Source organism: Citrus sinensis, chromosome 2, assembly GCF_022201045.2.
Source record: "Citrus sinensis cultivar Valencia sweet orange chromosome 2, DVS_A1.0, whole genome shotgun sequence".
Lineage (NCBI taxonomy): Eukaryota > Viridiplantae > Streptophyta > Magnoliopsida > Sapindales > Rutaceae > Citrus > Citrus sinensis.
Window position 1 is genome coordinate 14,166,849 of NC_068557.1, and position 13,994 is coordinate 14,180,842.

Consider the following 13,994-nt stretch of genomic DNA (forward strand, 5'->3'; position numbering starts at 1 on the left):
TGGCTTGGAGGCGTGGACGTAGGCGGGGATTGCCGAACCACGTAAAAATCCATGTATTTGTTTTTCTCTTCCCTTACTCTTTTATTTTTATGCTTGTTTGAATTTATTGTTTTCTATTCCATTAAGGCGTTAGATTAATTTGTTGTGCGAATTGTATTGCATAATTTTTAAAAACCCAATTCACCCCCCTCTTGGGTTGTGTAACTTGCATTTCAATTTTGACCTAAAAAAATGTATAATACTCATCTCAAGTATTTGTCTTTTTTTTAGAGGTATCTCAAAATAATAAAAAATTATCAATCATACAATCATAATTATCAAACGATTTTCATTGTTTAAATTAATCACCAAAATAATAATAGTCTAAACCAATTTTGAATATTAAAAAAAATTATAATTACAAAAATTAACATATTGGATTTTGAGATTTATTTGTTTTATTAAATTTAGAGGTTTCTTGTAATTACAATGTTTTTATTTTTAAAGATTTTATAAGATAAAATAGTCTTTTAATTCATTTAGGAGTAAAATAATCATTTTATTTAAATTTTTAATGTCAAAGTAGTTGATTAATATAAGTTTAGAAATAAAGGTGGTGTAGAGAATTTGTCAAACTTTTATTGTGATTAAATGTACATATGACAAAACAAAAGTGATGTAGAGATATCACAAAGTGAATAACATTTAACAAAAAAAAAAGGTAGGGATGGACAAATCTCAAATTATTCCTTAAAGCTCCTACCTTCTTCAAGATTCATACTTAGGTGACTAGTTTAAAAAAAAATCTACTTGAATACCAATATGTCTTTGAATTAATAACCTTAAAAATGTGACTTCTAAACATACAATATCTTTCCTACAATTTGACAAACACAACATATTATATTGGCTACAAAAGTATTATACTAAAATAATTCAAAAAGGGCATTTTTCTATTATTATTTTATCATCGGGGATGTAATGGGTAATTAAAAACAAAAACCCAAGTGACCAAAATTAATAAGAAGCATTAGAGACCTAAGTTACTATCATTATGTATACTTGGAACTAATCAATAACAAATCTTGAGTGCTTATGATGTATACACCTTCATTCGTTAGATTGTTACCATTAATTTGAGTTGCACGTCATATTGTAAAATACATTTCAGCAAACAATAAGGGATTAAGGGATCTGCAAAGCATGAATATGTTACCATTAATTTGAGTTGCCATATTGTGGTTAGAATTGCAAACAGTTGTACAAACATTTTGTATATGAACTAAATCGTCAGTCGTCAATTTACATGGTATAAAGGGATTGGTTAAAAATAAAAACAGATAATGAAAATATTATTTAGACTTTGTTTGCACGAGGGTTTGGAGTTATATCATTATTTTTATTAAATTTATTTATATTAAAAGCATATTCAATTCTTTGGCTATGTTGGAATTGCTCTAAGGTAAAACACTCCTTCATAACCACACGATCAAAGTTATAATAAATTTTTTACTATTGATCACTTTACGTGTGTGGCTGAAATTCATGCTCTACCATAGATATGCTACAACATAGTCATAGCTTCAATTCAATGGTACTGTGACAAACTTTCTTTCTAACAGGATTGATGACCTTTTCCAGTGATGAAATCTAGCTTCGAGCGTACAAGCGTTGGCTGAAAGTACAATCAGAATTCAGAAAATGAGTCCATGTTGGCTCAAAATTGTATGAGGATCAAGCACTGGAATTGATAACTATAAAATTGAAAAAACAAAAAGAAGGCCTGAAAATTACTAGCTACCTAGAAAACCAAATGTAAATTCATATTTGGAGCAGATTTTTGTGATTGGTTTGTTTCTAGCATCATACTCACTTAGGTCCCCACTGCAAATCTATATTTGAACTCTATAGAATTTAACTTAGAAGGGAAATACCGTTTTGGAACCACTAATTGATGTCTCCTCTTGGGGATTGGTTGCTAGAGACCTCTGAAACCCAACACTATTAATGACTGATTAGAAGAATTGAATCTTTGTAATCTGATGATCTACCTACAGTTTGTCTGGAGTTTACAGGGTTCAATAACAACAATATAAATATTGTTATCTTGTGTAGGGTTCAGAGTACTGTACAACTACAATTCTTAGATTTAAAGCCTCAGAAATATGATGTGAGCAATTTAGTTCCTCCGGGTATTCAAATAAGCCTCAAAAGTGGTCCCTATCTTCATAATTCAGCCTATCTTCATAATTCAGATCCCTTCTAAAATTATCGAGAGTAACTTTTTGGGCCTGGTACACTAGGTTGTATGCTGGTAAATCTTGTATTCGGTCAATATCTTCCAAAGAAAGTTCTCTCTCCAATTGTCGCCGGGTTACTTTTAGAACCTCCTGAAAGAATAGAAAATTGTTGAGACTAGTAATTGGATTTTTCACACAAAAAAAAAAAAAACCTGCCAGCTAACGCAACATACGCCGGCATATCTCATTTTTCAGTATCATCCTGTCAAATAATGCCATTAGGTGATCTCATTAACACGTTAAAGTAGATAAAAAAAAAGACAGAATTAATATTAAAAGGATAATAATTTTTTAACAGAAGGAAGAAGCATGACCTCGAACTTTGAAAACTTGATAAAACTTTATATACTTAATGAGAGAGAGAAAGGGAGAGAGGGAGAGATTACATTAAATTCCATATAAGAAGCATGCATCGCAAGCCACTGAGCGTCCATCATTTCAAAAGCTACACAGTATAGTACATCAAAGGCGGCTTCATCTTCTACAATTAGGAATAATCAGATCATGAGAAACAACTAAGAAGAATGAAAATTGAAACAGGAAATTGAGAAATACTAGAGCATAAAGTATTTAGAGCTGTAATCCTATTACCTCCTAAAATTCTAACAAAATTCATTCCCGGGAGACATCGTGGTTTTTCTGCAAAGAAAGATGAAGAAAAAAAATATTAGAGGACACTTGATAATTTTCAAACTAAAAGTATTTATCAGTAGCCAGGGAAAGCAAAAGACTCGAAGCATCTTTATTGTTGCAGGCTGTAAAAAAATATTTTTACGTGGCAATAAGATTGATAAAACATTTAGATAGACAGCTAATTTCTCAGTTAAGTGTTTCCAAAGTTTTTATACAATGTGAAAGGGAGACATTAAATAAGCTTGGATGGCAGAAAAAAGAAAGTAACAAAAAAAAATTCATCTATAAAATTGCAACATGATTTCCTCAAAAAATTATTTGGAGGGAGAGAGAGGGGAAAAATGGGAATCACTTAATGTTATGGATGCACAATACAATCTATCAAACATTGGCAAATAATACGGAATGATCAGAATTTCACTTATTACCCCAAACACCTTACTGGTGAGTTTTCCCTCTTAAAATTCTGAGGTGCTAAACAGCTGAACATGGTATCAAACACTAATGAACATGTCTACAAACCTGAGAATAAATCCAACATCTTAATCAACATAAATGACACATTAATGCCAGCAACAGCAAATGGATACTCCCAAGTCGCTCGATTTCCCCCTTGCTTGAATAACAACCTCTGAAAAGATGCCTTCATTTAAATGTTTATACAGTTAGAAAAATGTACAACCAGTTTTTTTTCTTTTTAACACAGATTTGGATATACAGAAAACTTAAAAGAGATTGAAATGATGCTCAAAAGGCTGGGGAAATTAAAAGAAAAAGAAAAAGAGAGGAAGAAAATGAAGAAAGCTGATGTAATTGGTAACAGAACCCGAACAATAGAAAGGACATACCGGATAATTCTTGGCAAGGAAAAGCAAGTTTTCAAGAGAAATAAATCCGCAACCCCTAAGGAAAGAAGTTCAGATCAGTTTTCAAGTGATTGAGATTTTTGGCTTCTTAAGAAACCAATGATGTTTTTATACCGTGTGTACTTGTATGGCATAAAAAGTAACCATAATTAAAGTCCGCAGAAACAAAGTCTATCGATTTTCATGTTCAGTAGCATATGCAAAACACATGGTACTATATTACTTTCTCAGAGTACTAAAATAGAGCATTACAATGAACTTACTGTTTCCCATATGCAGTTTCAAACTAGCCCCACAAGTGTATATTCTATTCTTATTTTTACATTAAGAAGGATGATTAGAGAAAATCCATGACTAAAACCTCAATGGTAGAACACTTGCTCCTCTCATGATTCTCAACCCATTGTATATAAAATCTCTTTATATTAAGAAGAATGGTACCTGAAGTCAGTTGATGGATTAGGACCTTGCCACCCCATGTCTTTCCATTGCTCAGAGATCATGCCATTTAGAACAACATTTGGAAAGGCAAAGCGCCACAAATCTCTAAGAGCTGCCTGTCAATGAAAAAGGCCAAAAACATTGACTTTTAATAGGCATAAAAGCAATTCTTAACAAGATAAATGCTGGAACTTACAACAAAGAATATCCTCTCAAGAAATTGCACAAGAAAACAAAATATATATAGACTGGAGATTAGGCAAATGTGCAGTCTATCTCTCATGACTGGGAACCACAAACCAGATCATGCATTTGGAAGCAGAGATTTAAAACCATATACCCTATTTTACTCATAATAAAGTACTTCACAAAGAGTGAGACCAGAAAAGGTAGAGTGTCTTGTTGATGGATTGATAAAAAGAACATATTGTCAATATATAATTAAGTCTAATTAATGCATTTGTACTTTCATTCAATTAAAAAACAATAAATCTCACAGGAAAAAAGAAACTACTTGATGATCAGGGCGACTCTCGTCAAAAGGAGTTTGTAATCTTTCTTGAAGTCTTTGAAGTCTCTCTTCCTGGTAAGAAGTTTAACTACAAATTGTAATAACAGCGTGGAAAATGAAACCACTAAAACACATCATAGCAACAATCTTCCTAGAAAAAATTTTGACCTAAACAAAAAATCCATTAATTCTACAGAGTGATGCCATGAGAAAGAGACTGCCACCTCAAAAGACAGACGAAGGATTCAACTTTTAATCAACTAAGCCTGACTTCCACACAAACTTGTCTGACTACATTGACTCCTTGATCAAAATTCTATCTTACCTGAGGAGGAGTCAAATGATAATCATGAAACCTCTCATTACGTCTATTTGCTGAGCGGTTAAACAGCCCTCCTATCCATGCTCGTGGTCCAACCATAGCACTAGCTACAAACAAAAAAAAACTGATAAGTGAGATGATATATGACATAAAGGTAATAATTCAGTTCAGTCATCTTTAATTGAAACTTTAAAAGGTTAAAAAAGAAATTCGCTGGTGCAGCTTTGAACTCAGTACATTCACGTTTAAAATAGTTTATCACTATGATCTCAAAAGTTTGTTCCCGACCCTACACACTGCAAGACAGGAGCCTTAGAGCGACTGTCAAAACAATTGAAAGTAAGACACGATAAAAATAAAAGAAAATGTAAGAACCTTCAGTAGAAAGGAAATATTAGGTTTTATATAATATCATCAAGAACATTAATGATATAATTAGAAAGTTGAAATAATGTTGAAAAGTTACACTAAGTCTTTCATTAACTTGAAACTCAATATCAAGAAATGATCACAACATGCTGATCTAATGGATATTTTGGTAAGCTGAATTGGTGCACAATTGACATATGGCTTTGTTAAGTCACTTCTAAATAGTAACATCTGTTGAGATGTTTCAGCTTAATATTAAAGAAGCAGTTAGTCTAATGGCATCTCAGTGGCTTCCCAAGAAATAATAACGTATAAGAACAACAGTACTCCATGTTACATTGGAATAATGCACCATATTCCCAGGGGTTAAGTAATGTACTGATGTTCATGTCACAGGGATACAAGGGCAGAAATATATTGATGCCTCTGATCTTGATATACTTGAATCAACAAAAATAGATTTGGCAATAAAAAGTTGGATGTAATTAAGCTACCTTAGAAGGCGCTATAGAAGGAAAATTAAGAAAAAAAAAATCCTAAATTTTGAAGGAAACAAACATCTCAACAGGAAATGCGGAGATGGGTGTTAGGAACCTGTACTTACTGAAACATTGAGCCAACTGAGAAATTACATGACTGGAATTCTGTGACCATTCCAACTCCTCATCATCCTTCTTCTGTCTCCAATAGATTTCATCCTCATCAACCTACATTTTAATTTTGAAAGCACCTTTTAGTATCAAGTATTTGCATAACAGAGGTGAATAAACACAGAGTACCGAACTGCCAAAACTGTATGCAGATCTTTTCCAGCAAATTGACAATTAACCTATCCAGCTAGCTTCCCAAAAAAAAAAAAACAAATTGGAAACAAAGAAAGAAAACAAATGCAATAGTTTAAAGCAAAAGTGTAGGAATGTTATCCTTGCAATGACCTGAGAACTTCAAAAAGAGTATAAACAATTTAGAATCTAACAAATAACAAGTATAATTCTTGTTAACATGACACACGACAATAATAAACTCTCACAAGAGCCGCATTCTATACAATGAAACCCCAGTTTGCATAGAAGCAGATAACATCAAGTAATAACATAGAAATCGATCACCAAATCAATTTCAATAGAAGGATGCGACAAGTGACGGCATAAACATAAAAAGAAAGGCAATGGACACTAACAGCCCCTTAATAGTACCAATCAAGCAACTTTAGAACTACCATCCTGCAGAAAGAAAAGAAACTTTTTTTTTCCTCTAATGCAGGCAGCCACCCACAGCAATATCAATTAGAAGATACTGAAGACTAAAATATAATAGAAATTGGCATATTTTAAGCCAATGGGCATTTCTAAGATGTACAAAAACAATCAAAATTAGACTGCATTAGTTCTTATAAGAATAGAAGTTTCTAAAGAAGGCTGGGGTTTACTCTGTGAAGAGAAGAGCAAGAAGGAAAGCATTGTCTACGCTTCCTTAATCTCATGAGGGGGACCAAAAACTAAACATGTAGTTTTTTCACCCTTTTCTAACCGAAAGTAAAAGCCAAAAAAGAGAAGAATAATAATGATGATGAAGAAAATTGAAGAAATAGGAAACAAATTATTGCACCTGCTCAGGCTCTCCTCACATAATTCAACCTCTCATCATTCCCATTTCCCACTCTCTCAAGAAATGCAATGATGGGATAAATACAGAGATACCCAGAAGCTAAAGAGGAAATAACTTTTGAAGATTAACAGCGTAATCAAAGGGCTCTTTTGCAAAACTTTAAATATTTATTTTTCCCCCTCGCCATGAAACCAACATTCTGGAAATTTTCCATTGTCAAAAAGACTAAAAATTTTGAAAAAAGTATGCAAGGTGTCTTTGCTCTGGAAGACATTGACAAACAAGACAAAAATGGCGTCCCCACAAACACAAACACATAAAGACACACGATTGTTTAAAAAGGAAAGGAAAACAAAAAAAGAGTACCTTTTGTGGCTACAGAGAAAAACATATATTGGTTTTAATGGTGATGATGTAAGGATATAGGCAGGGTCCAGTGGGGCACTGTGGTGGCGGTGGTGGTGGGACCAGAACTGGCACACAAAGAAGACGAAGTGAAAAAGGTTGAAGAAGAAGAAAAATGGCATTTTTGTTTTAGATAGATTTGTGAACAGAAAACAATATTGATATTTTCTTGGAGGATGTTTAGAAGCAGTCATTTGTGGGTCGGTTTTGTCTCTTTTTTCCAAGCTGTGGAAACCAGAGATTTTCCTACAAATTTGCCAACATCGTTGTTCACGGGTCTCATCATCATAGAAAGGGATACAATTACGGCGCAACTGTAGTATCATACTGTAGTTATTTTCAATTATTAATTCTAATTATAGTGATAATTATAATTGAATTTAATGAATGAGTGTAATTGTGATATAGTACATAGTTGCACTATAATTTTATCTTATAAAAAAAATTATAAATCAGATGACTTACATTTGTATCCATAATTTATTACAATTTTTCAAAAAGGATATAATGTCTCTATAAATTAATTATTTTTTGAAAGTTTAATTTTTTTTTTATAAAAGATTTGGTAATTTTACCCTCTAAATATTAATTATAGTTATTTATTGTTATCAAACTCAAGTTGATGGTTGGTCTAAAACACTTTCACAACCATCCGAATTATATCATAAGGCTTCTATAGAATAATTTTAATCACTGGAATAGAGATAGAAGTAAATTTGATTCGTTTAAGTTTATTTATTCAAATTTTGATAATGATGCAATTAATGTAAAAGATAATTCTGAAGGTTATTTTAGTTAATTCATTTATTACACAACATTGTCCTTTGTTGTCGTTATCGTATATGGGCTTCACCCAAAAACTTCTTTGTGCGCACTAGACTACTAGAGTAACCCAAGCTTGGCCCAATATGATATGAATGTCAAAGACAATAGGAGTGTTCAAAATCTAATATAATCCACTCAATTTGTTTGATTTATAAAAATTTAATTTGTAAAATTTGATTTGTAAATTAATGGATTGTATTGAAATTTAAAAATTCACCACCGGTGGATTGAATATGGATTTACTTATGTAAATCCACAAAAATCTATGAATATGCAAAAAAAAATTACTTAATTAAAAAAATTATAAATGTGGCATTACTATTTATTAACAAATAAATAAGTTAAAATATAATTACATTAACATTATATCATATCTTATCTGATAATAATATAAAATAAAAATAATTAAATAATTGAATAATTAATTAAATTACGTACAAAATATAAGTTGGCATTAGAAATTTTAATAGATCATCCAAGCTCTCAAGTTTCAACTTTTGTATAGTTTTAAATTCATAATTTTAGTTAATTTTCATGTATTGATCTAAACAAATGAGATTTTTTCTTTTCGGTCTGTTATCTTTTAAAACTTTAAATGTATTACTCTAGCTTTATTTAAGCAATTAGTCTATTTAAATCTTATTCAATCTCTCGAATTTGATTGGTAGTTAAATTATTTTTAAATTAGATTTTTTTATTTAATTAGTTCATGGATTTGATAGAAATTAAAATTTTTTAATCAGCAAACCAATCTGTAAAATAGTGAGTTGGATATGGATTAAGTTAAATCCACGGACGTAGGAATTGAATTTGGATGTAATTTCACTAATCTATGGATTAGTTTGGATTGAAAATTTATAATTCGTTAAATCGTGGATCGAATATGGATTGATATTTAATTCAAAAAATCCGATCCGTGAACACCCCCAAAAACACAAAGAGTACAGATGATGTGAAAGCAACGCAAATAAAAAATTTTATTTTTAACTTGGAAAATGACAATTATAAGGTTTGGGAAAGTAATCATGTAAACCTTCAAGTTTTCAATAAGGGATACCGAGATCCCATTTAGACTATAATATCTTTCGCTCTTATTAATTCAAAAAAATTGAACTCCAATATTTTATAATAAATAGAAATATAATATTAAAATAAATCTAATAGTATATACATTTTAAAATAATTTTGAAATTTTAAAAATATTTTAATACTTAACAATCTTATATTATATTAAACTAAATTTTATAATAGATAGAAACATAATGTTAAAATAAATATATAAAAATTTAAATTATTTTTCATAGTATATAAACACAATTTTAATATTATTAATACATGAGATATATTTTATTAATTGTAGAATCTATTTAACCCAAAGATTTATTTAAAATTTTATAATAAATAAAAATATATTATTAATATAATTATAATAATTTACATTTTAAAAACTAATATTAAAATATATTTAAAATTATCAATCTATTAGACAAATTAACTATTTAAATTATATTTGCATTTATTAAAAATTTTAAAGTCAATTTCTTTAGTCACTATTTATAAAGGTTATTACAATCAAAAGAAGGTCTTGGTTTCCGTTTTTGAAAACTTGATGATTTACATGATCATTTCCCCCTACTTTTGCGGTGTAGGTGTCATTTTCTCTTTTAACTTTAATAATTAAGTTTAATACAGATGTGATTATTAACAATTAAATTTAAAAATAAATTTTATGTTAGTTAATACAAGTGATTATTAATGTGATGGTGTATAATTTTATTTTAAGTTGTTTAATTGTTGGTACTTGGCTCAATATTGTGGATGTGGATGTGTGTTGATAATTTGGTGTGGAGTTCTAATATTATTAGAAGATATTGGAAAATTTGAGCATATCACGACAAATAGCAATCAGCAAACATAATAAGCAATAATGACTGCAAATTGACAAATCAACAAAACAAAAATAGATTCATAGCGAACCAGAAATAATGTCAAGGATAATATCCTTGAGACCAAATCATGCGCCTGAAAAAAAGATTTCCCTGTACAAAAAGAACAAACAATATGGATTTAATCTCTAGAATTCAATGACGACTATTGTGAAGATGCACTCCAAATACTATAATATTGAACAATAAAAGAAATTAAACAATGAAGAAATATAAGATTGAAGCAGCTAAAAAAGAGAACTCTCCATTTAATTTTTTTGAATTTTAATTGTGTGTTTTCTGCAACTCCTTATACAGATACAAGCCCTAGTCCTATTTCTCTTGTAATCCTAATTATAAATATATAAAGATTTGATTTAAACAAATCTTAATTCGAATAGGATTCAAATTTAAATAAACAAAATAAACAAAGGGTAAAACCATAAAAATAGGTCAAGCCAAGCGACTCCCCTATACGGGTGGGTTCCCCTTGTGGGTGAGTTATTAGACGAGAGTGTCCAATTAAGAGTTTTCTGAAATGGGCTCCTCTTTCGATCTTAAGACTTGTTTACATAGACCTTCTCTTAATGGGCTTGTTGTCAAATCATATTTAGTTTACAAACTACATTATACTCTCTTTCTTTAGCAATGTGGGATATTGATATTTTGAAGTACCATAAACTCTCATAGCTAACAAAAAATATATTGATGAATCAAGAAGTGGTAAATGTGGATGATAAATTGTCCATGTATTTTTTTGTTTCTTTCTTGTTTTAATTATTATTGGATTTTTAAGTTGTAGTGGATTTTAGACTATATAAGTTTGTTTGGTGTTGGACTTTATTATATTGATTTATTTGACTTTATTATATTGTTTATTATTTGTAAATTTATGGACTTAAAATTATTATTGTAGTATAATAGTAAATAAAATTATTATTGTAGTATAATAATAAATTACTGTTATGTTATTTTTTATTGAATATAAAGTATAAATTAACTCGAACCAAACTAAATCATAGAACTTAATCGAATTGAACTGAATTAATTTGGTTCGATTCGGTTTAGTTCTTATTTAGTTTAGAAAATTATAAACTAATTGATTTCGTTTTGGTTCAATTCTAGACCAAATTAAACCAAATCACATAATGTCAAACCTTAATTGCAGGTATGACTAATTTTACAATAAGAAATATAAGGTAAAAAAAATTAATACAATATATTTTATCTTGTAACATATATTGAAATAGTGTATATATATATATTAACTTCTGCCTTACTTTATTAAAGTAATTGATTATGGTATATTAAGTAATTCCTTTATTGTAAAATTATGTTAGCCGTGTATGGAGAATTATAATGTTTAAAATGTAACCATTTGAAAAGACTGTTGACTGATCTAACGCTTTTGAATGTTTCTAATTAATTATCTCTCTGACTCTCCTACTAGCTGGGACTTTTCTTGATTATAGTCGTGTTCAATAAATGGATTGTGCATTGCCCAGATGATGAAGTAAATTTTAATTAAGCTTTCGTGGATACAATTAATCATCATGATTCATGATACTAGTGGTAAAATTAATTAGGCTTTAAAGGCAAAAATAAGAATCAAAATCGAAACTCTCTTGATGACACAAAACAAGCCATGCACGCCTACAGCTTACAAGAAGAAAACAAATTAATTAAACCAAAAATAGATGACTAGCTAGCTATACTATGGTACATAGCTAGTTAGATAGCCTCATGTAGCCTATGTATACAAGAAGTTGAAAAGATGAATCCGCACACACTGAAAAATTCAAAGATCAGGGAACAGGATAAGACTTGTTGTTACACATGCACTTGTAAGCCATGGGACATGTCTCAGCTTCTTCAAGTGATGCACATACAAAGCTAACCATAACCAGTCTGCATGGAGAGCATGACCCACAAGCATGCGAGCAATCGGGTAAGCTTGAGCCTGCAATTTGAAGCGTCTCTGCGCCTTTTCGCTTCATTATTGGGATTCTTTCCCAATAGAACTTTGGTCTTGCAGCTCTAACATCTCTTGATAATGACTTGGAATGTGGGGCATGTTGGTGGTGGCCGTGATCTGTAAATCAGATCAAAAATAAAAATAAAAATTAAAAAAACCTTAAATCACAATTGGGTCATAAAACAAAAAGAAATATTCAAGTTACGGGAGGCATACGGGAGTGTGGCCTCAAGCCGATGTGTCTAGCAGATATTAGAGCCGGGACAAAAATGAGAGCAATGAATAATACAGCAATCAAAGCAGAGCCCTTCATGTTTGATCACTTTGTGTTCGATTTCTTCTTCTTTTTTTTTTTTTTTTACTCTTTCAGTGAGTTTGTAATTTTGAGTATGAGAAAATTTTTCCAATAAAGGGAAAGTTATATAAAGAAAGGTTGCGGCTAAGAGAGGAAGAGTATGTATTGAAGCAAATCACAGGGCAAGAGTGTGGGAGATAAGAGAAGGTCACATGAAAGAGTGGATGCATTAAGGAGATGCTCACAAGAACTCACAAGGACTAAGCCATTGTGCCATACCATTTGTGGTTTCCATGGAAGAAAGATGATACTACTCAAGAAATTACTGAATTAAAGTGTTTCTTTTTACGTGAACTCTGACCCCAGATTACGGTTAGCGTACATAGAGCCATAAATGCGGAGGTTTGTGTCTGTAATTCGAAATCCTTTTTCCTATTTTTGTACGCTTGAAGTTTGATTTACAGATTCATAAATGTGGCTCGTTGGTGGGTCTAATGTGACTGCCATTAATATATTTACTTCCTATACTTGATCCAAAGTACAATTCTTGCTTGGACCACCTCCAGTTTTTTCTTTTCTTTGTTAAGAGTACAGGATCTGAACTTTTATGACTAGTCCAGTAGTCTTGATTTAATAACTCAGTAAATAAAGTATCATTGATGATATTAATTTGTGTTTGAATTAATAATAAAAATATTGTGGAGGTGGGCTTTTGACTTTCAAATTGGATAATGTTATACTGGTCGGATCTGAAAAATTTAAGATCATTTATGTTTTATGTCATGCTTATGTTGAGCCTAATTTAGAAAAAGTTAGCTCAACATATATAATTTATTGGTCTATATTACTATTAGTGTCATGCCTTAATGGTGTTGTGCTTGGCGCTTAAAACTTTCTTCATGTCTCTTAAGTTCATTATTCATACATAGAGTTGATATCTTATGACAAGTCTAGTTAAATTACAATTCTATTCATTGAAATTTTGTAATAGGATTTAATTTATTAAATCCCTAATCTAATGTCAATTAGTGACGGGATTCTATAATTGGCGGGTAGGATTTATTTGGAGCAAGAAGTTGGTTCAAACAAGAAGTTAATTAAATGCTCTAAATATTTCTTAGAAGACAAGCAAGGCAAGAATATAAGATTTATTTCTATTCATATTCATAGGAATTATAAGAGGAAAGAAACTCTTATTTAAAAAGAATCAAAATCTTTTAAGACTTGTGATTTTTGTGAAATCTTAGTGCCTGTATAAAGAGAAATATTTCACAATTGGAGAAGCACAACACAGAGCATAAAACAGAGAGGCACAATTCGGCCTCCTCCATAGATCGGATTTAGCACATGATGTTGTGTTGATTTATTTTCTTGTCTTCTTCATTTAAGTCTTGTAACGAGACTATTTATTTTCACCTTTATGGAGAGTCTATATGGATCTTAGATCAGTAGACATTGATAAATTGAAGAATTGTTATTGATCACTTTGAAAAGTGCCTTGAGGATCGTGGATCAAGAGGGATAACAGTTATTCAAGAGA

At 30.6% G+C, this 13,994-nt stretch overlaps 2 protein-coding genes across 12 annotated transcripts; both read right to left on the reverse strand.

Moving 5' to 3' along the window:
• Window positions 1-1,874: 1,874 nt before the first annotated feature.
• Window positions 1,875-7,712, reverse strand: LOC102624950 (uncharacterized). 11 transcript variants are annotated; one of them, XM_015534341.3, is made up of 11 exons: window positions 6,851-6,992; window positions 6,026-6,128; window positions 5,056-5,159; window positions 4,734-4,802; window positions 4,220-4,335; window positions 3,761-3,815; window positions 3,435-3,555; window positions 2,871-2,918; window positions 2,666-2,760; window positions 2,453-2,481; window positions 2,222-2,369 (listed from the first exon to the last, which is right to left on the reverse strand). In XM_015534341.3, exons 1-10 carry the CDS (start codon window positions 6,902-6,904, stop codon window positions 2,464-2,466), a joined length of 783 nt encoding a protein of 260 aa, XP_015389827.1. In that variant the 5' UTR covers window positions 6,905-6,992; the 3' UTR covers window positions 2,222-2,369; window positions 2,453-2,463. The 11 variants fall into 11 exon arrangements, with proteins under 11 accessions (XP_052288023.1, XP_015389825.1, XP_052288020.1 ...); XM_052432063.1 differs by lacking the exons at window positions 2,453-2,481; window positions 6,851-6,992 and adding an exon at window positions 7,396-7,712 and having other exon boundaries at window positions 1,875-2,369; window positions 5,056-5,155; XM_015534339.3 differs by lacking the exons at window positions 2,453-2,481; window positions 6,851-6,992 and adding an exon at window positions 7,396-7,711 and having other exon boundaries at window positions 1,875-2,369.
• A 4,110-nt stretch (window positions 7,713-11,822) lies between these two features.
• Window positions 11,823-13,084, reverse strand: LOC112495839 (protein EPIDERMAL PATTERNING FACTOR 1). The gene is made up of 2 exons (XM_025092688.2): window positions 12,376-13,084; window positions 11,823-12,276 (listed from the first exon to the last, which is right to left on the reverse strand). The coding sequence occupies exons 1-2, from the start codon at window positions 12,470-12,472 to the stop codon at window positions 11,990-11,992; spliced, it is 384 nt and encodes a 127-aa protein (XP_024948456.1). The 5' UTR covers window positions 12,473-13,084; the 3' UTR covers window positions 11,823-11,989.
• Window positions 13,085-13,994: the final 910 nt, after the last annotated feature.

Excerpts from the sequence above, each read along its gene's own strand:
- LOC102624950 (XM_015534336.3), bottom strand. The coding sequence starts at position 6,904 with ATGAGATTAAGGAAGCGTAGACAATGCTTTCCTTCTTGCTCTTCTCTT. Across the intron at positions 3,816-4,219 it reads AATCCATCAACTGACTTCAG|GGGTTGCGGATTTATTTCTC; the intron begins GTACCATTCTTC and ends TTCTTTCCTTAG. Across the intron at positions 2,761-2,870 it reads TTTTGTTAGAATTTTAGGAG|AAGATGAAGCCGCCTTTGAT; the intron begins GTAATAGGATTA and ends TCCTAATTGTAG.
- LOC112495839 (XM_025092688.2), bottom strand. The coding sequence starts at position 12,472 with ATGAAGGGCTCTGCTTTGATTGCTGTATTATTCATTGCTCTCATTTTT. Across the intron at positions 12,277-12,375 it reads CGGCTTGAGGCCACACTCCC|ATCACGGCCACCACCAACAT; the intron begins GTATGCCTCCCG and ends TCTGATTTACAG.